Here is a 27,740-nt window from a genome sequence, read left to right on the forward strand (position 1 = left end):
AACAATCTTCCTGCATCTAGCCTGTCCAATCCCTTTAGGATTTTATACATTTCAATCAGATCCCCCCTCAATCTTCTAAATTCCAACGAGTACAAGCCCAGTTCATCCAGTCTTTCTTCATATGAAAGTCCTGCCATCCCAGGAATCAATCTGGTGAACCTTCTTTGTACTCCCTCTATGGCAAGGATGTCTTTCCTCAGATTAGGGGACCAAAACTGCACACAATGCTCCAGGTGTGGTCTCACCAAGGCCTTGTACAACTGCAGTAGTACCTCCCTGCTCCTGTACTCGAATCCTCTCGCTATAAATGCCAGCATACCATTCATCTTTTTCACCGCCTGCTGTACCTGCATGCTCACTTTCAATGACTGGTGTATAATGACACCCAGGTCTCGTTGCACCTCCCCTTTTCCTAATCGGCCACCATTCAGATAATAACCTGTTTTCCTATTTTTGCCACCAAGGTGGATAACTTCACATTTATCCACATTAAATTGCATCTGCCATGAATTTGCCCACTCACCCAACCTATCCAAGTCACTCTGCATCCTCTTAGCATCCTCCTCACAGCTAACACTGCCACCCAGCTTCGTGTCATCCGCAAACTTGGAGATGCTGCATTTAATTCCCTCATCCAAGTCATTAATATATATTGTAAACTGGGGTCCCAGCACTGAGCCTTGCGGTACCCCACTAGTCACCGCCTGCCATTCTGAAAAGGTCCCGTTTATTCCCACTCTTTGCTTCCTGTCTGCTAACCAATTCTCCATCCACATCAATACCTTACCCCCAATACCGTGTGCTTTAAGTTTGCACACTAATCTCCTGTGTGGGACCTTGTCAAAAGCCTTTTGAAAATCCAAATATACCACATCCACTGGTTCTCCCCTATCCACTCTACTAGTTACATCCTCAAAAAATGCTATGAGATTCGTCAGACATGATTTTCCTTTCACAAATCCATGCTGACTTTGTCCGATGATTTCACCGCTTTCCAAATGTGCTGTTATCACATCTTTGATAACTGACTCTAGCAGTTTCCCCACCACCGACGTTAGGCTAACCGGTCTATAATTCCCCGGTTTCTCTCTCCCTCCTTTTTTAAAAAGTGGGGTTACATTAGCCACCCTCCAATCCTCAGGAACTGGTCCAGAATCTAACGAGTTTTGAAAAATTATCACTAATGCATCCACTATTTCTTGGGCTACTTCCTTAAGCACTCTAGGATGCAGACCATCTGGCCCTGGGGATTTATCTGCCTTCAATCCCTTCAATTTACCTAACACCACTTCCCTACTAATATGTATTTCGCTCAGTTCCTCCATCTCACTGGACCCTCTGTCCCCTAATATTTCTGGAAGATTATTTATGTCCTCCTTAGAGAAGACAGAACCAAAGTAATTATTCAATTGGTCTGCCATGTCCTTGCTCCCCATAATCAATTCACCTGTTTCTGTCTGTAGAGGACCCACATTTGTCTTTACCAGTCTTTTCCTTTTTACAAATCTATAAAAGCTTTTACAGTCAGTTTTTATGTTCCCTGCCAGTTTTCTCTCATAATCTTTTTTCCCCTTCCTAATTAAGCCCTTTGTCCTCCTCTGCTGAACTCTGAATTTCTCCCAATCCTCAGGTGAGCCACTTTCTCTGGCTAATTTGTATGCCTCTTCTTTGGAATTGATACTATCCCTAATTTCTCTTGTCAGCCACGGGTGCACTACCTTCCTTGATTTATTCTTTTGCCAAACTGGGATGAACAATTGTTGTAGTTCATCCATGCAACCTTTAAATGTTTGCCATTGCATATCCACCATCAATCCTTTAAGTGTCATTTGCCAGTCTATCTTAGCTAATTCACGTCTCATACCTTCAAAGTTACCCCTCTTTAAGTTCAGAACCTTTGTTTCTGAATTAACTATGTCACTCTCCATCTTAATGAAGAATTCCACCATATTATGGTCACTCTTACCCAAGGGGCCTCTCACGACAAGATTGCTAATTAACCCTTCCTCATTGCTCAAAGCCCAGTCCAGAATAGCCTGCTCTCTAGTTGGTTCCTCGACATGTTGGTTCAAAAAACCATCCTGCATACATTCCAAGAAATCCTCTTCCTCAGCACCCTTACCAATTTGGTCCACCCAATCTATATGTAGATTGAAGTCACCCATTATAACTGCTGTTCCTTTATTGCACACATTTCTAATTTCCTGTTTAATACCATCTCCGACCTCACTCCCGCCAGCGTCTTCTGCCCCTTAGTGTTACGCAGCTCTACCCATATCGATTCCACATCTTCCCGGCTTATGTCCTTCCTTTCTATTGCGTTAATCTCTTCTTTAACCAGCAACGCCACCCCACCTCCCCTTCCTTCATGTCTCTCCCTCCTGAATATTGAATATCCCTGAACGTTGAGCTCCCATCCTTGGTCACCCTGGAGCCATGTCTCTGTGATCCCAACTATATCATAATCATTAATAACAATCTGCACTTTCAATTCATCCACCTTATTATGAATGCTCCTTGCACTGACACACAAAGCCTTCAGGCGCTCTTTTACAACTCTCTTAGCCCTTATACAATTATGTTGAAAAGTGGCCCTTTTTAATGCTTGCCCTGGATTTGTTGGCCTGCCACTTTTACTTTTCTCCTTAGTACTTTTTGCTTCTACCCTCACTTTACACCCCTCTGTCTCTCTGCACTGGTTCCCATCCCCTTGTTGTGAACTAACCTCCTCACGCCCAGCCTCTTTAATTTGATTCCCACCCCCCAACCATTCTAGTTTAAAGTCACCTCAGTAGCCCTCGCTAATCTCCCCGCCAGGATATTGGTCTCCCTAGGATTCAAGTGTAACCCGTCCTTTTTGTACAGGTCACGCCTGCGCCAAAAGAGGTCCCAATGATCCAAAAATTTGAATCCCTGCCCCCTGCTCCAATCCCTCAGCCACGCATTTATCCTCCACCTCATCGCATTCCTACTCTCACTGTCGCGTGGCACAGGCAGTAATCCCGAGATTACTACCTTTGCGGTCCTTTTTCTCAACTCCCTTCCTAGCTCCCTATATTCTCCTTTCAGGACCTCATCCCTTTTCCCACCTATGTCATTGGTACCTATATGTACCACGACCTCTGGCTCCTCACCCTCCCACTTCAGGATATCTTGGACACGATCAGAAATATCCCAGACCTTTGCACCAGGGAGGCAAACTACCATGCGGGTCTCTGGACTGTGTCCACAGCATCGCCTATCTGACCCCCTCACTATCGAGTCCCCTATCACAACTGCACTCCTCTTCCTTGCCCTACCCTTCTGAGCTACAGGGCCAGACTCTGTACCGGAGAAAATGCCAAGAGAAACCAGACACAATGCAACACATTCCAGGATCCTGGAGTAGTTTAACTCAATCTGATTATTTACAAAGTTACAATCAAGTGGCAAATATCATTCACCAAAATCTTGCTTTAAAATACAAACTCATGAATGCCCTCCATCACTTCATAAAGGCACCATAAATTTAAGCCTGATCCAATTTTTGAGTCAAAATCTTACAAATTATATGATAATCAATACATTATTTCAGATAGGACAATCCATAATAACCATCCAGATATCATATTATAGGGTAAACAAGCAGGAACAACTCGTTCAATTGATAAAACCATTTCTGCTTTCAGTCTTTAGGACAGTGGTGTTTTCTAACAACCCTTTAGAAGCAGGGAAAATGACCTATTATGTGGAAATGGAAATGAGTCATAATTAAGGAGGTTAACTATCAATGTCATTCTTCCTCAGCCCAGAGATTTGAGGGGCGAAGAACATCTCAGACAGAACTGCAGTCAGCTCCACTTCTTCAGTCTGCAGAAAATTCAAGGGAATCCTCTTCACCTGCAGTGTGGTGACTGTTTGGAACCCATCACCACAGGGAGAGCGAGAGGGAAAAAGGGGAGGATTTAAAAGGACTATCGAGGATCTGAATCACTGGCAGGGTCCAGCTGGCCTGAGTTGACTCTCTACTGTACACTAGGTGTGTTATAAATTCACTAAGTACCGGAGACAGAGTTTAAAACAGAACTGATTTATTTGTCTCAGATCCAGAATATTAAACTCCAGTCCCATTAAAGGTGAATATGCAGCAGAAGAAACTCCTCCCATGCCCAGTGACCAGGGTGCAGAACTGGGTGTGGTGAGCAGCAGCAATAATTGCAAAGTTCAGCACCGACAGTCACTCTCGAAATTGCATTCAGCAACGGTGATGGACAAATATCAGCATGCAGCTTATCGAAAATTCCTCCCCAGTGTGAACCCAGTAGTGTGTCACAAGCTTAGATGACTGAGTGAATCCTTCCCACATTCACAGCAGGTGAACGACCTCTCCCCAGTGTGAACTCAATGATGCACATTTGGTGGAGATGGCTGAGAGAATCTCTTCCCAATGTCTGAGCAGGTGATCGGCCTCTACCCAGTGTGAACTTGCTGGTGTTTCAGTAGGTGAGATGATCGTGTGAATGCCTTCCCACATTCAAAGCAGGTGAACGGCCTCTCCCCAGTGTGAACTCGCTGGTGTATCTGTAGATGAGATGACCGAGCGAATCCCTTCCCACACTCACAGCAGGTGAACGGCCTCTCCCCAGTATGAACTCGTTGGTGTATCTGTAGATGAGATGACCGAGTGAATCCTTTCCCACATTCACTACAGGTGAACGGCCTCTCCCCAGTGTGAACTCGCTGGTGTGCCAAAAGGGTGGAAGAGTGAGTGAATGCCTTTCCACAGTCTGAGCAGGTAAACGGCTTCTCCCCAGTGTGAACTCGCTGGTGACTCTGTAGGGAGGATAACTGAGAGAATCCCTTCCCACAGTCTGAACAGGTGAACGGTTTGTCCCCAGTGTGAACTCGCTGGTGTCTCTGTAGATGAGATGACCGAGTGAATCCCTTCCCACAGTCTGAGCAGGTGAATGGCCACACCCCATTGTGAACTCGCTGGTGTGTCAGCAGAGCAGATGACCGAGTGAATCCCTTCCCACAGTGTGAGCAGGTGAATGGCCACTCCCCACTGTGAACTGACTGGTGTGCCAATAGGGTGGATGACTGAGTGAATCCCTTTCCACAGTCTAAGCAGGTGAACGGCCTCTCCCCAGTGTGAACTCGCTGGTGTCTCTGTAGGGTGGATGACCGAGTGAATCTCTTCCCACAGTCTGAGCAGGTGAACGGCCTCTCTCCAGTGTGAACTGAATGGTGTCTCAGTAGCTGAGATGATTTAGTGAATCCCTTCCCACAGTCTGAGCAGGAGAACGGCTTCTCCCCAGTGTGAACTCGCTGGTGAGCCATTATGTCAGATGACCGAGTGAATCCTTCCCCACAAATTCAGCAGATGACCAGTCTCTGCCCAGTATGAACTGACTGGTGTGTCCACAGGTGAGGAGACCGACTGAATCCCTTCTCACCCACAGAACAGATGAATGGCCTTGCCCAGTGTGAACTTGACGTATCTTCAGTTGAGATGACCGAGTGAATCCATTCCCACTGTCTGAGCAGATGAATGGGTTCCCCCCTGTGTAAAATGACAGGCGTGCCAGTCAGTCAGATGATTGAGTGAATCCCTTGCTCCACTTCTTAAATGTCTAGACAGAGACAGCAAAACCAGCGTGCCGTGTTCGAGATTCCCGTAGACAAATTCCTTGTCATTTTTAACCTGTAAAAAGATTTACAAAATCCATCAATGGGTGAAGAACAACACTTCAGATGAGATCACTTTAGTTGTCAAGGTGTGATCTGACATCACACTGTTACAGTGAGGTTCAATGCAAGTTGGAGAGAGAAATTATCTTCTAACTGGGCACAGTGCTGGTATCTGGAATGACCATCAAATTCTTTGATGCTCTTCCTGTCTCTATAAGAATGGGGCATTTCTGCCATCTCCAATCTGTGACCTGGCTCAGTTTGACTCTCTCCATTGGTATTATTCCCTGTTCCCACTGAGCTGCATGGGTTCCTGGCCCCAGTAACTGAAACACTCCCACACAAATAACCTTTGTTAACGTGTAGCTGGGATTTTCTTTTATGTACTGTTAATTTAAAGTGTCACAGTTTTAACGCCATGTAAATATCTCCTACTCAGATGTATGGTTTGTCTGCACAGCTGTTAAAAGGAATTAGAGTGAATATTAGCATTATTTAAGGTTCTTGTCACAGTCATAGAAAAGTACAACACAGAAACAGGCCCTTTGGCCCATCTAGTTGGTGCTGAACTATTTAAACTTTCTACTCCCATACCCCTACCATCCAGGTACCTATACGAACCTCTTAAATCCTGTGCTGGCTCTTCATTCCACACCCGGATGACCGTCTGTGTGAAGAAGTTTCCCCTCATGTTCCCCTTAGTGTTTCACCTTTCATCCTTAACCCATGGCCTCTGGTTGTAGCCCCACCCAATCTAAGTGGTAAAAGCCAGCTTGCATTTACCCTAACTATACCCTCATAATTGTGGTATATCTCCATCAGATCTCCCCTCAATCTTCTACATTCCAAGGAATAAATTCCTGACCTGTTCAATCTTTCCTTATAACTCAAGTCCTCCAGACCTGGCAACATTCTTGTGAATTTTCTCTGAACTCTTTCAGCCTCTTTTACATCTTTCCTGTAGGTTGGTGACCAAAACTGCACACAATACTCCAAATTAGGCCTCACCAATGTCTTGTACAAAGTCAACATAACATCCATCTCCTGTACTCAGTACTTTGGTTTATGAAGGCCAATGTGCGAAAGTCTTTCTTTTCATCCCTATTGAACTGTGACACCACTTTCAGTAAAATATAGACCTGTATTCCCAGATCCTGTTCTTCTACAACACTCCTCAGTGCTCTACCAGTCACTGTGTAAGTCCTACACTGGTAGGTCCTACCAAAGTGCAACACCTCGCACTTGTCTGATCAAATTCCATTTCCCATTTCTCAACCCATTTTTCCAGCTGGTCCAGATCACACTGCAAGCCATGATAATCTTCCTTGCTGTCCACTGCACCACCAATCTTGGCGTCATCCACAAATTTCCTGATCCAGTCAACCACATTATCATCAAGATTGCTGATATAGATGACAAACAACAACAGATCCAGCACTGATCCCTATGGCACACCACCAGTCACAACCAGAGGCAACCATCTGCTACCACACTCTGACTTCTCCCAAAGACAGTGTCTCATCCAATTGACTATCTCATCTTGAATGCTGAGTGACTGAACCTTCTTGACCAACCTCCCATATGAGAATTTGTCAAGTGCTTTGCTAAAGTCCATGCAGACAACATCCACTGCCTTGCCTTCATCCACTTTCCTGATAACTTCCTCCAGAGACTCTATAAGATTGGACAGACATAACCTACCATGCACAAAGCCATGCTGCCTATCCTTAATCAGTCCACATCGATCCAAATACTTATATATCCGGTTCCTGCACACACATTCCAATAACTTTCCCACTACTGATGTCAGACTCACCAATGTATAATTTCCTAGTTTATTTTAGAGCCCTTCTTGAACAGCGGAGCAACATTGGCTGTGCTCCAATCTGTCACCCATCACTTAAATTAAATAGGCATCCGTTAGTCTTGTGAGACCATGGATTTGCACCTTGGAAGGTTTCCAGGGCACAGGCCTGGGCAAGGATGTATGGAAGACTAGCAGTTGCCCATGCTGCAAGTCTCCCCTCTCCACGCCATCGATGTTGTCCAAGGGAAGGGCAAGGGCCGATACAGCTTGGCAGCGGTGTCGTTGCAGAGCAATGTGTGATTCTCCTTCACCTTGTCTGCTGGGGCAACCTCATGCCTTCTTTTATTTCTTTCATAAATGTTCACTTGAATTTCCTGTATTTCATAAGTACCCCATTTGTTCCCATTTGCCTGTACCTGGTATGCACCTCCTTTTTATTGATCTGGGAGATGAAAAGCCAAAGGGGTGATGGAGCTGCATGGTGGGAGGTGGGGAAGGGGGGGTTAAACTAAAGTTTCAGGGGGAATGGGAGCCTGAATAACAGAACAGATAGTGGAGGGGTTGTGGAGACAGATGTTGTTCAGACCTCCGACAAAGTCAGGAATGAAAAAGTTGAGCATGGTGCAGTGAATACACTGAGCCCGGTATATTTCAATACAAGGAGCAGTATAGGAAAGGCAGATGTGTTCAGGGCATGGATCAACACATGGAATTATGACACTAGGAACTGGCAACTGTGGATTGGGACGGGCTGCTTTATGGCAAAGGTGTACTTGGTAAATGGGAGGCCTTCAAGGCGAAATTTTGAAAGTAAAATGCAGGTATGTGCTTGTCAGAATAAAAGGTAAAGATAGAAACTGTAGGGAGCCTTGGTTTTCAAGCGATATTGAGACCCTGGTGAAGCACAAAACAGAGTTGCAGAACAGCGATAGGCAGGCAGGTTCTTATGGAGTATAAGAAATGCAAGAGAACAAATAAGAAATAAATCAGGATGGCTAAAAGAAGGCATGAGATTGTCCTCACAGAAAAGACGAAGGATAATTCTCAGGGATTCTAGAGATAGATTGATAGCAAAAGGAGAGATAGATTAAGAGCAAAAGGATTACAAGGCACAAAGTTGGTCCTCTGGAAGACCGGAACGGCAATCCATGCGTAGAACCAAAGCAGATGGGGGAGATCTTAGATATTTTTTTCATCTTTATTTACTCAGGTGATGGGTCTATGGGAGTGTGGAAAAGCAGCATTAAAATCATGGACCCCGTACAGATTAAAGAAGAGGAGATGTTTGCTATCCTGAGGCAGATTAGGGTGGATAAATCTCCAGGGCACAACAAGGTGCTCCCTCGGACCCTACGGGAGGTAAGTGCAGAAGTTGTCAGGGCCCCTAGCAGAGATAATTGAATCATCCTTGGTGATGTGGGAGGTAGCAGAGGATTGGAGAACAGCCAATGTTGTTTCGCTGTTTAACATACAACAGGAAACCTACAACATATCACACCCTTCAGGACACAAAGTTGTGCCGACCATGTAACCTACTCTAGAAACTGCCTGGAATTTCCCTAACACATAGCCCTCTATTTTTCTGAGCTCCATGTACCTATCTAAGAGGCTGTTAAAAGACCCTCTTGTATCCGCCTCGACCACCGCTGCTGGCAGCACATTCCACTCACCCACTACTCTGTGTGTGAAAAACTCACCCCTGACATCCCCTCGGTATACACTTTCAAGCACCTAAAATGCTCCCTCTTTTCCATATTTACTTAAAATCTCATTGCATTATGATCACTAGATACAGAGTGTTCCCAGACACTAATTTCTGTCACCAGCCCTGGATCATTTCCTTATAGCTTATTGCACACTTGTACGTTGGGAATTCTACATGCTGATTAAGGGCACATTTGACAAACTCTACCCCAGCTAGACCTTTTACAGTATGGGAGACCGAGTCAATACTTGGAAAGTTAAAATCACTTACTATATCAACATTTGTTTCTTGTCATAGTCTGCAATCTGTCTACAAATTTGTTCCTCTAGATCCTTTCTGATACCATCAAAATTAACCTTTCTCCAATTTAGAATCTCAACTCATGGTCCAGACCTCTCTTTTTCCATATTTACTTTGAATCTCATGGCATTATGATCACTAATTTCTGTCACCAGCCCTGGATCATTCCGTAACAGCTATTGCACACTTCTACATCAGGAGTTCTACGTACTGATTAAGGGAACATTTGACAAACTCTACCGTATCTAGTCTTTTTACGTATGGGAGTCCCAGTCAATATATGGAAAGTTATAATCACTTACTGAATCAACCTTTGTTTCTTGGCATGGTCTGCGATCTCTCTACAAATTTGTTCCTCTAAATCCCTCAGACTGTTGGGTGCAAGCAAGTCCCAGTAATGGCTACACTATCATGATTTCATGCCCTGAGCTCATCTGGCTTTTCTATGATGCTTCTTGCATTGTGATATACACAGCTCAACACATTCATCGCACCATGCTCAACCTTTTGATTTCTGACTTTGTCTGAACAACATGTGTCTGGGTGTCAAGAAAACAACCTCTCCCTCAATGTCACAAAAACAAGGGAACTGGTTGAGTACTACAGAAGGAATGGAGACAGGCTGACCCCTATTGACATCAATGCATCTGGGGTTGACAGAGTGAACAGCTTTAAGTTCCTCGGCATAAACATCACCGAGGATCTCGTGGTCTGTACATACTGGCTGTGTGGTATGTGGCTTTGCGCCTCTTTCACCTCAGATGCTTGAAGAAGTTTGATATCGGTCCCAAATCCTAAGAATTTTCTACGGGGACACAATTGAGAGCATCCTGACTGGCTGCATCACTGCCTGGTATGGAAACTGTACTTCCCTTAATCGCAGGACTCTACAGAGAGTGGTGTGGACAGCCCAGTGTATCTGTAGATGTGAACTTTCCACTATTCAGGACATTTATAAAGGTGTGTAAAAAGGCCCGAAGGATCACTGGGGACCCGAGTCACCCCAACCACAAACTGTTCCAGCTGCTAACCATCCGGGGAACGGTACCACAGCATAAAAGCCAGGACCAACAGGCTCCTGGACAGCTCCTTCCACCAGGCCATCAGACTGATTAATTCATACTGATGCAATTGTATTTCTATGTTTTAATGGCTGTCCTATGTACTATTTATTGTAAATTACTAGAAATTACACATTGCACATTTGGATGGAAAAGATTTCTACTCCTCATGTATATTAAGGATACAAGTCATTTCAATTCACCCTCTCCACTATCTGTTCTGGCATTCTGGCTCCAATCCCCTCTGCAACTGTAGTTTAACCACACCCCCACCCCCACCACACACTAGCACTAGCAAGCCTTACCACTTGGATATTTGCTCTCTGCTAGTTTTAATTCCCAAACTAACAAATCCCCTACCAGCCCTTTGACATTCCTCTGCTAGGAAATCCCCCCCAGCAGTTTCTAAAATGGTCCACCTGTTGTTGTGTGGGATGGCCACAAGAGTACTCTGCGATGGCTATTTAACGTCATTCCCCTTCCTGACTCTCACCCAGTGTCCTGTGTCCTGCACCTTGGGTGCAACTCACTTCTCTTCATGTCATATCTATCACTTCCTTTGACCCCCAGATGATCTCCAGCTCCAACTCCCTAATGTGCAGGGTTACAAGCTGCAGCTGGGTGTACATCTTGCAGGTGAGGGTGTCAGGGACACTGGAGGTCTCCCCACCGTTCCAATGTCCCCTGTAATTTTTAATGACCAGTGGTCACAAAAATCTTGTGCTGTGCACTTTTTTTTTGCATGGTGACAACATGTGCACTCTTAATTTTATACATAGAGGTATTCATTTCAACAGGTAGCAAATCATTGTCAATAAGAACTTTGATCTCCTCTGGAGTTGATCGAGTTCATCTGCACTCTCACACAGCCTATGTAGCAGGCCTGTAGTGGGTTATGAAGGATTTTCTCGCCAGAGCTTTTGCTCGCTGTCCATATATGACTTCCGTGCTAAATGATGTTTTAAAAAGTCAGATCTCCAAATATCACTCCACTTCTTCCCACTTGCAAATTCTCCAGCAACTTTTGCATTGCCACAATACACACAGGTACATAAACATTTCCCCTGAACCCTCCCTCAAAAGACTGGTGAACTCATTGATGGCAGTGCCAATGAATATGAAGGGAAGGGCAGTAGTCTGTCTCATTGAAGTCTGGCACATTTGTGCTGTGAAAGCTATTTGTTGCTCAGGGCAAAGGTGTTTGATATCGTTATGAATCCAGAGAGAATGAGTTAAAACATGTTCTCACGGGTAGAAAAGTCCAGAATAAGAGGAGGTAGAACAAGCAACACACAGAAAATGCACGCACAAAACACAAATAAATGCAGGCCAGGCAGCATCTATGTTAAAAAGTACTAATGCTAAGTTCTTCCAGCAATTTGTGTGTGTTGCTTAGATTTCCAGCATCTGCAGATTTTCTCGTTTGTGATTGGAGATTGAACAAAGGTGATTTTCTCTACAGCTGATGTAAAAGATTTTGTTCCCTTTCTCTGAGTTCCCAATCCTTGCATTTAGACAGCTGGAGCTCAGCTCTGTCTGAGATCCATCGGTTCCCATTCCCTCATCAGCCGGAAGCTCCCCGGGGCCCGTGCACGGATCGTGGGGCTGAGAGAGAGGGAAGAGATAGGGACAGTACCGGGATTGCAGGCCACAGTGTCCGGCGCTCACAGCAATTGACCAGAGGTCGGTGTTAAAAATTCTCACCCGGAGATTCTCCTACCTCCTGCTGCGAAACATCCCGAGGCCTTTTGTGTACTGCGGGCATGCGTGATATTCAGTAACGTCATCAACCCTGAAGCCTGCGCATTTGATCGGCGCTTCGGCGACAGCGAAATATTTAACCCAGTGTTTTATGGGTAATCATGGTACCATTAAAAGTTTCTGCCAGCCCCAGTTCCATGTCCACATCTCAGTTTTTGTTTGTGCGTATAGAAAACTCAGCAGCTGTTTTAACGTAGAAAGCGGCTCCCATAAACAATATACACAATATCAATAGGCTTTCCGTGTATCTACTGCCAAAGTACCATCCTCTTACAAATGCAAGTATGAAACACAAGAGATTCTGCAGTTGCTGGAAATACAGAGACGCACACACACAAAATGCTGGAGGAACTCCGCAGTTCAGGCAACAACTAAGCAGAGGAGGACACACTCTAGGCATTCTGAAGGGGCTCGGCCTAAACGTTGTCTATTTATTCCTCTTCACATTTGCTCCCTGGTCTGCTGATTTCCTCCAGAATTTTGCAGAAATTAACGATTTTTTTACAATCAACCAGTCCCCAAATGTTTCTGATCTTTCATTTCTAGCCACAACATGCTGCTCTGAATCCTCCTCTTCCTCGTAAACTCCAGACCCCATCTCCTTCTGGAGACCCAAAGCCTTGATTCGTACTGGTAACTCTAGTTTTTGACTCTGCTCCATCAAAGATTCACTCGCTAGTCTGCTGTCAGACTTTAGAGGCGCATTGCAACAACCCAGCTTCCTGAGGCACAGTCCTTTGAAATTAGCGAAAATGACCCAAAACGTTGAAAAGAGCAGGGAAGAAGGAGTTTAACCACCATAGTCCAGAGCCCTGAACAACGTCAAAACCACAGTGAGCTCATCGTCTTATTCAGCCCGGAGAAAACAATGCAGGGAATTCATACAGGTGTATAAGATGATGAGAGGTATTGGTTGTGGAATAGCCAGAGGCTTTTTCCCCAGGGCTGAAATGGCTAACACTAGGGGGCATAGTGTTAAGGTGTTTGGAAGTAGTTGCAAGAGAGATGTCAGAGGTAATGATTTTCCATAAAGAGCAGTGAGTGCATGGAATGCAATGCCGGTGATGGTGGTGGAGGAGGATGCAAGAGAGTCTTTTAACAGCTTAGATAGCTACATGGGGCTTAAAAAAATAGAGGGCTATCTGCGAGGGTAATTCTAGGCAGTTTCCAGAATAGTTTATGTGGTTGGCACAACATTGTGGGCCGAACAGCCTGTAATGTGCTGCAGATATCTATGATTCTATGAAATTCAAGGGAAATTTCTTCACCCATGGAGTGGTGACTAGTTGCAACCTGTCATCACAGGGAGGGTGAGAGAGGAACGGCGAGATGGATTTTAAAATACTGATACAGAACAGAAACATGGACAGGGACCAGATGGACTAAGTGGCCTCTCTAGTGTACACTGTGAGTTTGGTAGAGACAGTTAAGTACCTGCGACACGAGGTTTGATACAGAACTGATATATCTTTCACAGATCCACGATGTTAATCACCGCTCCAGTTTAAGGCTAACGTCAGCAGAGCAGCCTCCTCCGATGCTCAGTGACCAGGGTTCAGTCCTGGGAACGATGGGCAGCCACAAGAACTGCAGAACCTGACAGTAACAGTCCCTCATGAACCTGCAGCTGCCTTCAGTCACGGTAATGGTTAAACATTTAACACGGAGCTTATTTGAACTTCCTCACTCATGCAAAGTTGTGGTTGTTGTATCAGCAGGGATGATTGAGTAAATCTGTTTGCTCACTCTGGACAGAAACGTGGCCTCTACTTATTGTGAACTCACCGGAGCATCACAAGGTGGGTTAACTGAATGAGTCTCTTCGCACACGGAGCAGGTGAACGGCCGCTTCCCAGTGCGAAGTTGTTGGTGTATCTGTGATGGCCGACTGAATCCCTTCCAAAATGAGAGACAGTAGATGACATCACACTGCTGTCAACGCCATGGCAATGTATCCAATCAGCTCCCAGACATGGACATGTGTTTGGTCTTTCCTTGTAGCGAGCGGGGCGCTGTCTTCTCCAGCATCTCTGCCTCCACATTTAAGGATCAGTAGCATTCAAGCGCCGGTGAACTGAGAGATACAGTGGAACTAATGTGCTGTTGTGTTTGAGATTCCCATAAACAAATCCTTTGACTTTCCGACTGTAACGGGACCCTGAATTACCTCTATTAACTGTGCTTTTGAAAAGAGAGAGAGTTATTTACCACCAATAGCTTGTTTGTAAAAGAGAGAGATGAAGCCTAATGGTCGGACTGTCACTTTAAGGAATCAGAAAGAACTGGTTAACTGTTGGGTTTCTGTTGAAGTGGAGATAGCACCAAGCTGCTCTTAAGTTGCTATGGAGACCGAAGGCGGTGTTATTTAATGGACACTCGATGTTATGATTTTCAGAAGGTTGTTGACACTATCCTCAAGGATTTTTGCCTGCTTGCATTTCTTCACAGAGGGAGGAAGGAGGAGTTATTTGAATGACAGTTGATGCTCAGCACGGGAAGATAAAATAGGAGGTCAGATGATACAGACCTCAGACACATGTTCCAGACACTGAATGAGCATTTTTGTGCCCACAAAAAAAGTGGGTTTTGGAGGATCGATCAGGCAGATCGATCCATCACTCTTACAGTGGAAAGAGGAAAAGGGTTGACTGGTGAGGAGTTGTCCATGTGTCCACCCTCGCCTGGGGGATAGCTCCACCACAGAAAACTGGTCCCCTTTGTTAAAGTCACAGTCGGTGACTTTTAAAGGATTTTGAAGGACAACGAGAGGATCAACGGCGTCAGCTCACCTGAAGACTCAAATCTCTCCCTCTCTCTCTCTCCATCACTACTCAACTCAATACCACGAACTGAACTGAACTGAACTTTACTCATCATCATAAGACTGTATCCTTTTACCCCTAGACTTAAAGAAGCTTGGTTTTTCATACATATATTTTCCACACTTACTGATAAACTTACTTATATATATATAATCATAGCTAACCTGTTTGATTTGTCTACATTTATATTACTGTATTGTGTAGTTACTAATAAATATTATTAGTTTATAGCAATACTGGACTCCAAAGTGTTTTCCTTCTCTGCCGGTTCTTTATTTCCATCACGGGGTTCGTGACACTACACTGTTAAAAGTTTACAAAGCACGTCAGTGGGTGAAGGACAACATTTCAACTCAAATAATTATAGCCTCCATAGTGCCTTCTGATGAAAACACTGTCACAGGTCAAAACAATTTGGAGGAACAAGACTTCATCTTCTAACTGACTACAGTTCCGGCATCAGGAACAATATCAATCTCTCTGCTTCCGTTTCTGTATCAGAATGAATCATTCCTAACCTTCATCAGTCTGTGACTTGGCTCAGTTTCTCTGTCTCCTTCACATTCTGAACTTACGCCACACACCTACTAAGATCACATTTTATCTACATGGCTGCGACGACAGACTTTCTGATTATTATGTCCCTCCTGGCTTTTGATGGTGGTAAACTCAGAGTCAGCAATGGTATTGAACCTCAAGAGTAGGTGATTAGGCTTTTTTGTTGGAGACTGATAAACTGCCGGTGGTGTGTGGCTGGATGTGTGGGTAGTTTTCAGACTGGAAGGAGGTAACGTTTGGAGTACCCCAGAGATCAGTCCCTGACCACAGTTGTTCACAGTTTAATGGCCTGGCGGAGGCAGCGAGATGTGAGATGTCCCAGTCTGCTGATGACGCAAAGAGAGTGGAGTTGGGGGAGGGGAGGCAATTCACATGCAATTTCGTAGCTTTGCAATCAGTACATAGTGCACTGTGGGGCTGCAGTGGCGGGATCCATTGGTGGGATCAGTGTACAGTCACTTTTTTTGTGAATAAAGTGCCATTCTCCAATTAAGAATCTCAAGCGGGAGAGCAAGCCTATCGTTTGTATATTTAAGTTGTATTTATGGCATTGTGATAACCAGATACTATAGCCCTCCACGACCTCTCTATCCAGTCCTTTCAATATTAGACTTCATTCATAAATTTGGCCACAGGGCCATCAATACTGTCATCTGATGCATTGACATCGAACGTAAACAGAAACGTTGCCAACACAGACCCCTGTGGACCTCTGGGGTAGTAATGTCAGGATTGCTGCCTGCGCCACGTGCTAGCGATGAAGGAATAGCACGATCAGACGTATTAATGTGTGGCTGAGAGACCTGTGTAGGGGGCAGGACTTCAGATTCCTGGATCACTGGGGCCTCTTCTGGGGGAGGTACGACCGGTACAAAAAGGACGGGTTACACCTGAACCCAAAGGGGTCCAATATCCTAGCGGGTACATTTAATCGAGCTGTTAGTGAGGGTTTAAACAAATTTGGCAGAGAGATGGGAACCGGAGTAATTCGGCTGAGGAAGGGGAAAACAGAAATAAATCAAAGATAGCGTGCAACAGAGATGATAGAAAGAACAGGTAGGAAATAAAGCTTAATCAAAGCCAGTGGCATGAGTTACAGGGCAATAGAGTTGTGATACAATTAAAACAGAAGCAACAAATGCTGGACTGAGAGTGTTGTATTTGAATGCACACAGCATAAGGAATAAAATGGATGATCTTGAAATCCAGCTACAGATTGGCAAATATGACATTGTGGCCATCTGTGAAACTTGGCTAAAGAATGTCTGCCATTGGGAGCCGAATGTCCAAGGATATAAGACGTATCAGAAAGATAGGTTAGTAGGTAAAGGAAGTGGTGTGGCCCTGTGTACAAGAAATAATATTAAATCATTGGAAAGAAATGACATGGGATTGGAAAGTGTAGAGTCTCTATGGGCTGAATCAAGAAATGGCAAGGGTAAAAGAACCCTAATGACAGTTGTATACAGGCCTACAAACAGCAGCTGGGATGTGGATTGCAAATTTAGCAAGAGATAGAAAAGGAGTCTCAGAAAGGCAATGTCATGATAATCGTTGGGGATTTTAACAGGAAAGTGGATTGGGAAAACCATGTCAGTACTGGACCTCAAGAGAGAGAATTTGTAGAATGTCTACGGGATAGCTTTTTAGAACAGCTCGCTGTTGAGCCCACTAGGAGATCGGCTATGCTGACTTGGGTGTTGTGTAATGATCCAGAGATAATCAGGGAGCTTAAGGTTAAGGAACCTGTAGGGAACAGTGATCACAATATGATCAAGTTCACATTGAAATTTGAGAGGGAAAATAAAATCCAATGTGTCAGTATTTCAGTGGAATAAAGAAAATTACAATGGTATGAGAGGGGAACTGGCAGAAGTTGACTGGAAAGGGACATTTGCAGGAAGGACAACAGTGCAGCAATGGCTGGAGTTTCTGCCAAAGAGGAAAGTGCAAGACAGATTTTTTTTTCCAAATAAGAAGAAGGACACTACCGTGGATGACAAGTGAAGTCAGAGCCGAAGTAAAAACAAAAAAACAAGGAAGCCAGTGTCATAGTGGGTGGCGTTGGGAGCAGACCCAAATGCAAGAACACAGACACTGAAGTACTAGGAATTGGAATGGACAAAACTAAATGACAGGACAGAACACAGACTAGGCTAGGGAAGCAGGAACAGGACGAGGGACTGGGAACAAGGAGCCTGGGCGTGGACTCCGAGCCAGAGACTGTACGAAGACCCAGAACCTGGGTCTTGACTCGGGCTTGGACCCTAAAACCAGGCAAAGACGTGGCAAGCCTTGGGCTCCTGGAGAACAGGCGAAGTCATGGCGAGGCCTGGGTTCCTGAAGAACAGGTGAAGATGTGGCCTGAGGCTGGAGGCTGGGGTCTTGAGGCTTGAGGCTGGAGTCTTGAGGCTTGATGAGGACATGACGGGGCAAGGGTACTACAAGGCAAATCCTAGGCAGGACGCAGGACTCACCCCACGGAGGCAAGGACAGGAAGGCACAGACCCAAACGCAGGGTAACGGCAAACAGCCTGGCTTACCCAACAGAGGCAAGGGACAGGAAGGGGCAGAATCAACCACAGGGTAACGGCAATCGGCCTGGATTACCTGACGGAGGAAAGCAATAGTGTCGAGTACCCTGTGACAGGAATAAAGAACCAGCAGAGATGGAAAACACTTTGGAGTCTAGTATTGCTATAAACTAATAATATTTATTAGTGACTACAGTAATATAAATGTAAATAAATCAAACAGGTTAGCAGTGATTACATATAAGTAAGTATGTCAGTGAGTGTGGAAATATATGTATATGAAAAACTAAGCTTCTTTAAGTCTAGGGGTAAAAAGATACAGTCTTACGATGTTGAGTAAAGTTCAGTTCAGTTCGTGGTATTTAGTTGAGTAGCGATGGAGAGAGAGAGAGAGAGAGAGAGAGAGAGAGTGAGTTCAGTCTTCAGGTGAGCTGTTGCCGTCGATCTTCTCATCATCCTCCGAAATCCTTCACAAGTCACCGACTGTGACTTTAACAAAGGGGACCATTTTTCCTGTGGTGGAGCTATCACCCCGGCAGGGGTGGACACATAGACAATGCCCAACCAGTCAACCCCTTCTCCTTCACTGGAAGAGCAATTGGATCGATCCGCCTGATCGATCCTCCAAAACCCACTTTCTCTGCGGGCACAACAATGCTCGTTCAGTGTCCAGATCATGTATCTGAGGTCTGTATCATCTGACCTCCTATTTATCTCACCGCGCTGAGCATCACCTGTCATTCAAAGAGTCCCTCCTTCCTTTGTCTGTGAACAAACGCAAGCAAGCAGATCTGTCCTTGAAAGTAACATCAATAATGTGCTGTCAGTCACCATAGCAACCTTCGAGCTGCTCGGTGTTATCTCCAAAGTAAAAATCCAAAGTTACCTCCCATGCCCTAACGTGACAGTCCAACCGTCAATTTTTGTCTCTCTCTCTCTTTTCAAAACAAGCCATTGGTGATAAATAACTCCCTCTCTCTCTCTCTCTCTCTCTCTCTTCAAACAGTTAATAGGGGCACTCCAGGATCCCCTCACAACAGGAAGGGGGCAGAACCAACTGCAGGGTAACGGCAATCGGCCTGGCTTACGTGATGGAGGCAAGGGACAGGAAGGGAGCTAGGTCCAGGGTGGCTCCCAGACTCGAGGCGGACGGTAACCTCAGCGGGCTACAGAACAGCCAAATCCATATCCCGATGACTACACTAGCCTTCCACCAGTGGATTGCTCCAAGGGGAGACTGACGAGACCACCCAGCAACCAGACTTGATCCCAGGGCCACTTATATTCCCAGCCCCAAGATGAGCATCAGATGCTTATGGTTAAGTGCAACCGAAACCAGGGACAGCCGGAAGACCCGGAGTCTAGAGCCTGTGGACCGCAATGCGGACATCGGACCGGACCATGACAGACAGAGCTTGTGGGTAGCTGATTGGGGAGATTTTAAAAACTTGCAGAAGAAAGTTAGGAAGGTCATTCGGAAGGAGAAGATGAATTATGAGAGGAAGAAGGTGACTAATATCAAAGGAGATACTAAAAGATTTTTTAAGTATACAGAATAAAGGGTAAAAGAGAGTCAAGGGTAGATATAGGACCAATACAAAATGACGCTGGAGATATTGTAATGAGAGATGCAGAGATAGCAGAGGAACTGAATACGTATTTTCCATCAGTCTTCACAGTGGAAGACATCTGCAATATACCGGACATTCAAGAGTGTCAAGGAAGTGAATTTTGTGCAGTGAAAATTACAACTGAGAAGGTGCTCAGGAAGCTTAATGGTCTGAAGGTAGATAAATCTCCTGGACCTGATGCAATGCACCCTCGGGTTCTGAAGGAAGTAGCTGGAGAGATTGCGGAGGCATTAACGATGATCTTTCAAAAATCGATAGATTCTAGGATTGTACCGGATGACTGGAAAATTGGAAATGTTACCCCTCTATTTAAGAAGTGTGAGAGACAGCAGAAAGGAAACTAGAAACCTGTTAACCTGACATCAGTGGTCAGGAAGTTGTTGAAATCGATTGTTAAGGATATTATGTAGTATCTGGAGGCACATGACAAGATAGGCCAAATCCAGCATGTTTCCTGAAAAGAAAATTCTTCCTGACAAACCGACTGCAATTCTTTGAGGAAATTACAAGTAGGGTAGACAAATGAGATGCAGTAAACATGGTGTACTTGGATTTTCAGAAGGCCTTTGATAAGGTGCCGCACATGAGGCTGCTTAGCAAGATAAGAGCCCATGGAATTACACGGAAGTTACTAGCATGGGTGGAGCATTGGCTGGTCGGCAGAAAACAGAGTGGGAATAAAGGGATCCTATTCTGGCTGGCTGCCGGTTACCAGTGGAGTTCCACAGGAGTCGGTGTTGGGACCGTTACTTTTCACAATGTATATCTATGATTTGGACTGCGGTATTAATGGATTTGTGGCTAAATTTGCTGATGATACAAAGATAGGTGGAGGAGCGGGTAGTGTTGAGGAAACAAAGAACCTGCAGAGAGACTTAGATAGCTTAGGGTAATGGGCAAAGAAGTGGCAAGTGAAATACAATGTTGGAAAGTGTATGGTCATGACCTTTGGTGGAAGAAGTAAACAGGAAGACTATTATTTAGATGGGGAGATAATTCATAATGCAGAGATGCAAAGGGACTTGGGAGTCCTTGTGCAAGATACCCCAAAAGGTTAACCTCCAGGTTGATCCATTTGTGAAGAAGGCGAATGCAATGTTGGCATTCATTTCTAGAGGTATAAAATATAAGAGCAGGGATGTGAATTGAGGCTCTATAAGGCACTCGTGAGACCGTAGTTTTGGGCTTATTTTATAAAGGATATACTGACATAGAATAGGGCTCAGAGAAGATTCACGAGAAATATTCCAGGAATGAGAGAGTATGAGGAACACCTGGCAGCTCTTGGGCTGTATTCCCTGGAGTTCAGGAGAATGAGGGGGGATCTCATAGAAACATTCCGAATGTTAAAAGGCCTGAACAGATTAGATATGGCAAAGTTATTTCCCATGGTAGGGGATTCTAGAACGAGAAGGCAGGACTTCAGGATTGAATGGCATCCTTTTAGAACTGAGATGTGGAGAAATTACTTTAGTCAGAGGGTGGTAAATGTGTGGAATTTGTTGCCACGAGCAGCTGTGGAGGGCAAGTCATTGGGTGTATTTAAGGCAGAGATAGATAGGTTCTTGATTAGCCAGGGCATCAAAGGGTATAGGGTGAAAGCAGTGGAGTGGTGAATGACTGGATGAGGTGGATCAGCCCATGATTGAATGGTGGAGCAGACTCGATGGGCCAAATGGCCTACTTCTGCTCCTATATCTTGTGGTCTTATGGTCTAACAGCCCATGTCACCCCCTAAAAGAATCCCACTGTCCCGGTCTCTCCCCGCAGCTCTGTGTCAGACCCAAAGTAACTAATTGTGGGAAGTGGAATTAAAATGCTCCCAGGCTGGAACCTCGGAGCACTCTGGGAAATGCACAACGGAAATGTGGAAGCGTTGTCGGCAGCACTTGTATGGGGTCCTGGATAGCTTTGTCCCATTGAGGCAGGGAAAGGATGGTAGGGTGAAGGAGCCATGGCTGCCAAGCGATATTGGACATCTAGTCAAGAGGCTGATTTAAGGTGTCGGAAGCAAGGTTCAGACAGGGCTGTGGAGAGTTACACGGTAGTTAAGGACGAACAGAAAAATGGAATTAGCAGAGCTAGAAAGGACTTAGCAACTGAGATTAAGGAAACACCCAAGACATTGTTAATTTACGTGAAGAAGAAAAGGATGACTAGTTTGAAGATAGGAACTGGTCTGGGATAGAAAATGAAACATGTGCTGGGGTCGGAGAAGGTAGGGCATGTCCTGAATGAAGTCTTTACTTCAGTGTTTACTAGTGAACAGGATCGTGACGATTTGGAGGACAGCGTTAAATGGGCTGATGTGAGACAACATGTTGAGGTTAAGAGCGAGGATGTGCTGGAACTTTTGGAAATCAGGATAGATAAGTGCTCTGGTGTGGTCGCGATATACCCCAGGTCACTGCAGGAAACGTGGGTTAGAGATTGCTGCACCCTTCGCTTTATCACTGGCCAGAGCAGTAGTGTCAGAGCTTTGGTATGTGGAAAATATTATTCCTTTGTTTAAAAAAAGAAGTAGAGATAACTCTGAAAATTATAGTCTAGTGAGTCTTACTTCTGTGTGCAAACTATTGGAAAAGATTCTTCGAGACATTATTTATGAGAATGTGGAGACCTGATTTGAAATAGTCATTATGGCTTCAGAGGGGCAGGTCATGTATCAGAAGCTGTGTTGTATTTTGTGAGGATGTGACAAAGCACATTGATAAAGGTAGAGATGTTGAACTGGTAAAAATGGCTTTTAATAGGCATTTGATACGTTTCACCATGATAGGCTATTTCAGTATCCAGAGAAAGTTGTTTGGTGTATTCAAAATTGTTTTTTTTAATCCGGAGAAGGCAGAAGATAGTTATGCAGAGAATGTTTTCTCCCTGGATGTTGGTAACCAGTGGTGACGTGCACGGATCTGTTCTGCGATCCCCTGTTTTTAGTGTTTTTTTATAAATGATTTGTTTGAGGTGGAAGGGTGGAATTCGTAAGTTTGCCGATGATTTGGAGATTGCTAGAGGCTGTGGTTAGTGTAGAAGATTGTCATAGGTTGCAACAGGAATTTGACAGGATGCAAAACAGGGCCGAGAAGTGCCAGATGAAGTTCAACACAGAAAAGTGTGAAGTGATTAACTTTGGAAGGATGAATTTGAAGGCAGAGTACATGGTTAACAACAGGATTGTTAGCAGTGTGGTGGAACAGAGGGATATTAGGGTCCACATCCACAGATCCCGCAATGTTTCTTCACACGTTGATAGGCAGATTAAGACGACTTATTGGGTGTCAGCCACATTAGTTGGGGATTAAGTTCAGGAGCCAGGAGGTCATATTGTAACTCTAAAAATCCTGGTTAGACCACACTTGGAATGTTGCATTCACTTCCGAGCGCCTCATTATAGGAAGGATGTGGAAACTATAGAGAGAGTGCAGAGGAGGTTTACCAGGATGCCGCCTGGATTAGAGCGCATGTGCTCTGATGATACTTTGAGCCAGCGAGGGTATTTCTTTTTGGAGCAAAGGCAGAGGAGAGCTGACTTAATAGAAATGTACAAGATGATCAGAGGCATTCAGTGGATCGAGTGGACAGATAGCATCTTTTCCCCAGGGTAGAATGGTGGTTATGACTGGAAATAATTTTATGGTGAATGGAGGAAAGTATGGGGAGAGTGAAAAGTACAGAGGGGAAGGGGAATAAGCATAGACCTTGCGGGTGAGTATTAAACTGGAGCAGGGCAAATTACAAGAGATTAGGCAGGAAGGAGGGAGAGTTAACAGGGAACAGCTGTTTTTGAGCAAGTCCACATCCAACATGTGGAGGGTGTTTGAAGTCTAACTACACTGTGTACAGGACAGGTATGTTCCAGTCAGAAGAAAGGACAAGTATGGCAAGGTAGAGAACCAGGGATGTTGGGGGAATGTCATGAATGTCGTCCAGAGTAAAATGGAAAGTAGATAAAGCTTAGGAAGCTAGAAACAAACAGAGACTTGGAGGATTAATATGAAGCCAGAAAAGAACTCCAAGAAATTTAAAAAACTCGAGGGAAATTAGGAAAGCCATGACGGCCCATAAAAACTCCTTGGCAAGTATGATTAAACAGAATCTCAAAGCAAGAAGATAACACAAGAGAGGGTGGGACCATCCAAGGACAAAGGGGGGGGGGGGTACAATTTGGTTGGATACAAAGGATGTGTCTGAGATTTATAAACAAGTACTTTACATCAATATTTATCAAAGACAAGGACGTGGAGCACGTGGAGATCAAGGCAAAGAGAATTAATATGCTCGAGTATTTTGAAGTAATTGAGGAGGAAGCTTTAGGCTTTTAAATAGCATCAAGGTGGATAAACCCCAGGGCCTGTGATGGGACACACCACAGATTATTGACAGAGGCAAATGAAGAGATTGTTGGGACCTCGGACAATATCTTTGTGCCCTCCCTAGCTACTGGTGAGGTCCTGGAGGACTGGTGAGCAGCCATTGTTGATCTATTATTCAAGAAGGGAACCAGTGATAATCCTGGAAGTTAGAGACTGTCAGCGGTAGGGACAGGATTTATGAGTATTTGTAAAACCATAGCTTTTTGGGAGGAGCCAACATGGCTTTGTTTGGAGCAAATTGTGTCTTACTAACTTGATTGATTTTATTCATGTAGTCATGAGGATGATTGATGAAGGTCGAACTCAGGAAGTTGTTTTCACACATTTTTGTGAGGTCTTTGACATTTCCCACATGGGAAGCTCATCCAAAAGATTAAGATGTATGGGATCCACGGTGAATTGGATTCAGAACTGGGTTTCCCATTGAAGACAAAGGGTGGTGGTTGAAGGGAGCTATTCTAACTGGAGGTTTAGGTTAGTGGTGTTCTGCAGGGATCTGTACTGGGACCTCTACCGTCTGTAATGTATGTAAACAACCCGGATGAAAACGTCTATGGGTGTGGATAGAATAGGTAACAGTCAAAGAACACAGTGCTGGGGATATCCTGTAAATTAGCTGCAGATATGGGCAGAGAAATGGCAAATGGAGCTTAACCTGGCCAAATGTGAAGTCTTGCAGCTCGGCAGGTCAAATGTAAACAGACGGTACACTGTTAAATGCAACAGGGTTGGTAGGCAGGGGGATCTTGGAGTCCAAGCTAATCACTCCCTGAAAGTGGTTGCACAGGTTGATGGGGGGGGGTTAATAAGGCAAATGGCATGCTTGTCTTTGTTAGTCCAGGCATTGTGTTCAAAAGTAAAGACGCTACGTTGCAACTTATAAAACTCTAGTTAGGCGACATCTGGAGTATTTCATACCGTTCCAGTCGCCCCATTCTGGGAAGAATGTCAAAGAGTTGAAGAGAGTGCAAACGAGTTTACGAGGATGCTGCCTGGATTAGAGGGCTTGTGGTTGGACAAATGGGTTGTTTTCTCTGGAGTGGTGGAGACTGAGAGGAATTCTGATAGAGGTTTCTAAGATTATGAGGGGTATAGATAGAGTAGGCAGACAGTATCTCTTTTGAGGGGTTGGAATGTTTAATACCAGAGGGGGAGAAGGTAAGTTTGAAGGAGAAAGGCAACCTCTGTGTGAAGGGCAGGTTCTTTACACAGATTTGTTGGTGCCTGGAATGAGCACCTGGGGTTTGGTAGAGGCTGATATTGTTTCATAAGGACTTTTAAGAGATTCTTAGCTAGGCACATGATTGAGAGGAAAATGAAGGGATATGGATATTGCATCTGCACATTGGATTAGTTTAGTCGGCCATTTGATTATTAATTTACTTGGCCACTTTGAGAGAGCTAAGAACATTGAGGGCTGAAGGGCCTCTTCCTGTGTTGTACTGTTCTATGTTCTGTAACATTGTTCAGTCTACAATGTTTAAATGTGATCTTTGTTTCAGTGTGTTGTTTTACCATTCCGAGCTCCAGAACTTCTTTCAGCATTTTGTCGAACTTTGCCAACCCATTCCTCATTTCCACAGAGGATCCCTTCATCACTCCCTGGGAGTGGGAGCCTTTCCCCATCACCAGGCTGAGGAAGAGCAGGGAATCCTCTGTCGAGATTCCCTTCTCTGTGAGTTCTGTGATTCCCTGTAAACGATGAACTTGTTGAGTGACAGACTGAGTGAAAGCGAATGGAGAAGACAATATCTGCTTAGGGATGGGACGTCCCAGTGACTTTGAGCACAGGGACAGTCACTGGGCAGCCTCTTCACCCACACTGTAAATTTCTGGGTTCAGTCATTAGCAACAAAGCACTGACTGTAGAAATTACAAATCAGAATATTATTAGAGTCACGGAGCCCAGCAGCACTGAAACAGGCCCTTCGACCCTTCTAGTCAATGCTGACCTGTTTTTGTTTTTACTTCCTATTTCCAACTACCTGCACCATAGCCTCCGTACACCTCCCATCCATGTCATCACCCAAATTTCTCTTTAGTGTCCAAATCGAACCCACATCCTCCACTTCCACTGGCAGCTCATTCCACACTCTCACCAAACTCTGAGTGAATTCCCCTTCAGATTCCTCTAAAATATTTCACCTGAACTTATGTCCAATGTGGGGGTAAGAGGGAAGACGGGGTGGAGAGGGAAGGCAGTAAGGAGGGGGCAAGGCTGATTGGGGACAAGGAAACAGAGGGGAGTGTTTATACTTACTGTTTTGTGAATTGTTTGAACTTACTTTCTGCAAACTTACTATCCTGTACATTCTCAACCAAATTACTGATTACAGATGACAAGTAACATGAAGAGCAGTGTGAGCTGTCTTAATGACTATCATCCAGTGGCTCTCACATCTCTGGTGATGAAATGTTGCAGGGTTTGTCATAGTGAGAATGAACTCCTGCCTCAGCAAAGACCTGGACCCACTGCAATCTGCCCATCACCACAATAGGTCTATGGCAGATGTGATCGCAATGACTCTTCACATGGCCTTAGATCACCTGGACAATACAAACACCAAATGAGTTCTGCTAAACAACTGACAACTGCTCACATGAGACTAATGTCTATATCGGTGTCACAGGAAATCACTTCACTGTCACTCTCCTGATACCGTGTCTGAGCTGCTCCCCTCCGGGTATCCTCCCTCAACAAGCCTCTTCCTCAGTCACCATCTGTGAGATTATATAAAACAAAAACAATTAAAACGATCTATCAGACAGTTCCTGTACCCCTTCACCCCTGACCATGCTTCGCTGGTTAAATCTCTCCCTTCTCAGCCCCTTCCTTTCTCCCTTTCCCATTGTAACTGCAGATAGGCCAACAGATCTGAACCCGCTGTACAAACTTTGACGCAGAAGTCACAGACACCCCCAACTCGCCACCCGCTTCCTGATCTGCACTCGCAGCTCAGGACGGTGACAACTGTTTCCCACTCTGGGGCTTTGTGACAAACACAACGTTAACAGCAAAACAAGTCAGTGATTGATATAAAGAGAAGAATTGTTGTTTCCTGAAAGGACACGCGAGCGTCCGATACAACGGACCAGATCCTCCCTTGTCTCCTACTTCATGTGACCCGGGTCACGGAACGTCCGATCATCCCACTTTCTCACATCACCACCCTCCCCTCACCCCCAATCGCCTCCCGTCCCACACCTTTCCGATCACTCACCCTGCACCCACACGTCCGCCTCTCCCCTCACACACACACACACAGATCCCCAAACCCCAAACCCCTTCCCCGCTCTGGGAGCCACAACTAATTGATCCCACAGCCCGGGCTCGAGAGCAGAGCTGAAACCGCCGCTACGATACCGGAGAGGGCGAAGCCTCTAGTCGTTCGACTGAGCTCGGTCCTGACCCTTTCCAACCGCAACCAGCCCCCGGTTTACACGAACTCGACATCAGACCCCCACTCACCGGAGAACCACGGTGACACCTGGGGTCGGCACTGCGCCTGCGTCCAGCA

At 45.1% G+C, this 27,740-nt stretch overlaps 1 protein-coding gene across 9 annotated transcripts; it reads right to left on the bottom strand.

The window, feature by feature from the left end:
* LOC140210904 (uncharacterized) lies at nt 1-27,740 on the bottom strand. 9 transcript variants are annotated; one of them, XM_072280170.1, is made up of 3 exons: nt 27,692-27,722; nt 26,823-26,943; nt 1-5,683 (listed from the first exon to the last, which is right to left on the bottom strand). In XM_072280170.1, the coding sequence occupies exon 3, from the start codon at nt 5,317-5,319 to the stop codon at nt 4,450-4,452; it is 870 nt and encodes a 289-aa protein (XP_072136271.1). In that variant the 5' UTR covers nt 5,320-5,683; nt 26,823-26,943; nt 27,692-27,722; the 3' UTR covers nt 1-4,449. The 9 variants fall into 9 exon arrangements, 8 of the variants coding, with proteins under 8 accessions (XP_072136271.1, XP_072136269.1, XP_072136273.1 ...); XM_072280168.1 differs by lacking the exon at nt 26,823-26,943 and having other exon boundaries at nt 27,692-27,740; XM_072280172.1 differs by lacking the exons at nt 26,823-26,943; nt 27,692-27,722 and adding an exon at nt 27,587-27,652.

The sequence above is a fragment of the Mobula birostris genome, chromosome 16 (assembly GCF_030028105.1).
Source record: "Mobula birostris isolate sMobBir1 chromosome 16, sMobBir1.hap1, whole genome shotgun sequence".
Classification (NCBI taxonomy): Eukaryota; Metazoa; Chordata; class Chondrichthyes; order Myliobatiformes; family Myliobatidae; genus Mobula; species Mobula birostris.

What these genes read in the sequence shown, in the direction of transcription:
- LOC140210904 (XM_072280168.1), bottom strand. Translation starts at nt 5,319, where the DNA reads ATGGCTCACCAGCGAGTTCACACTGGGGAGAAGCCGTTCTCCTGCTCA.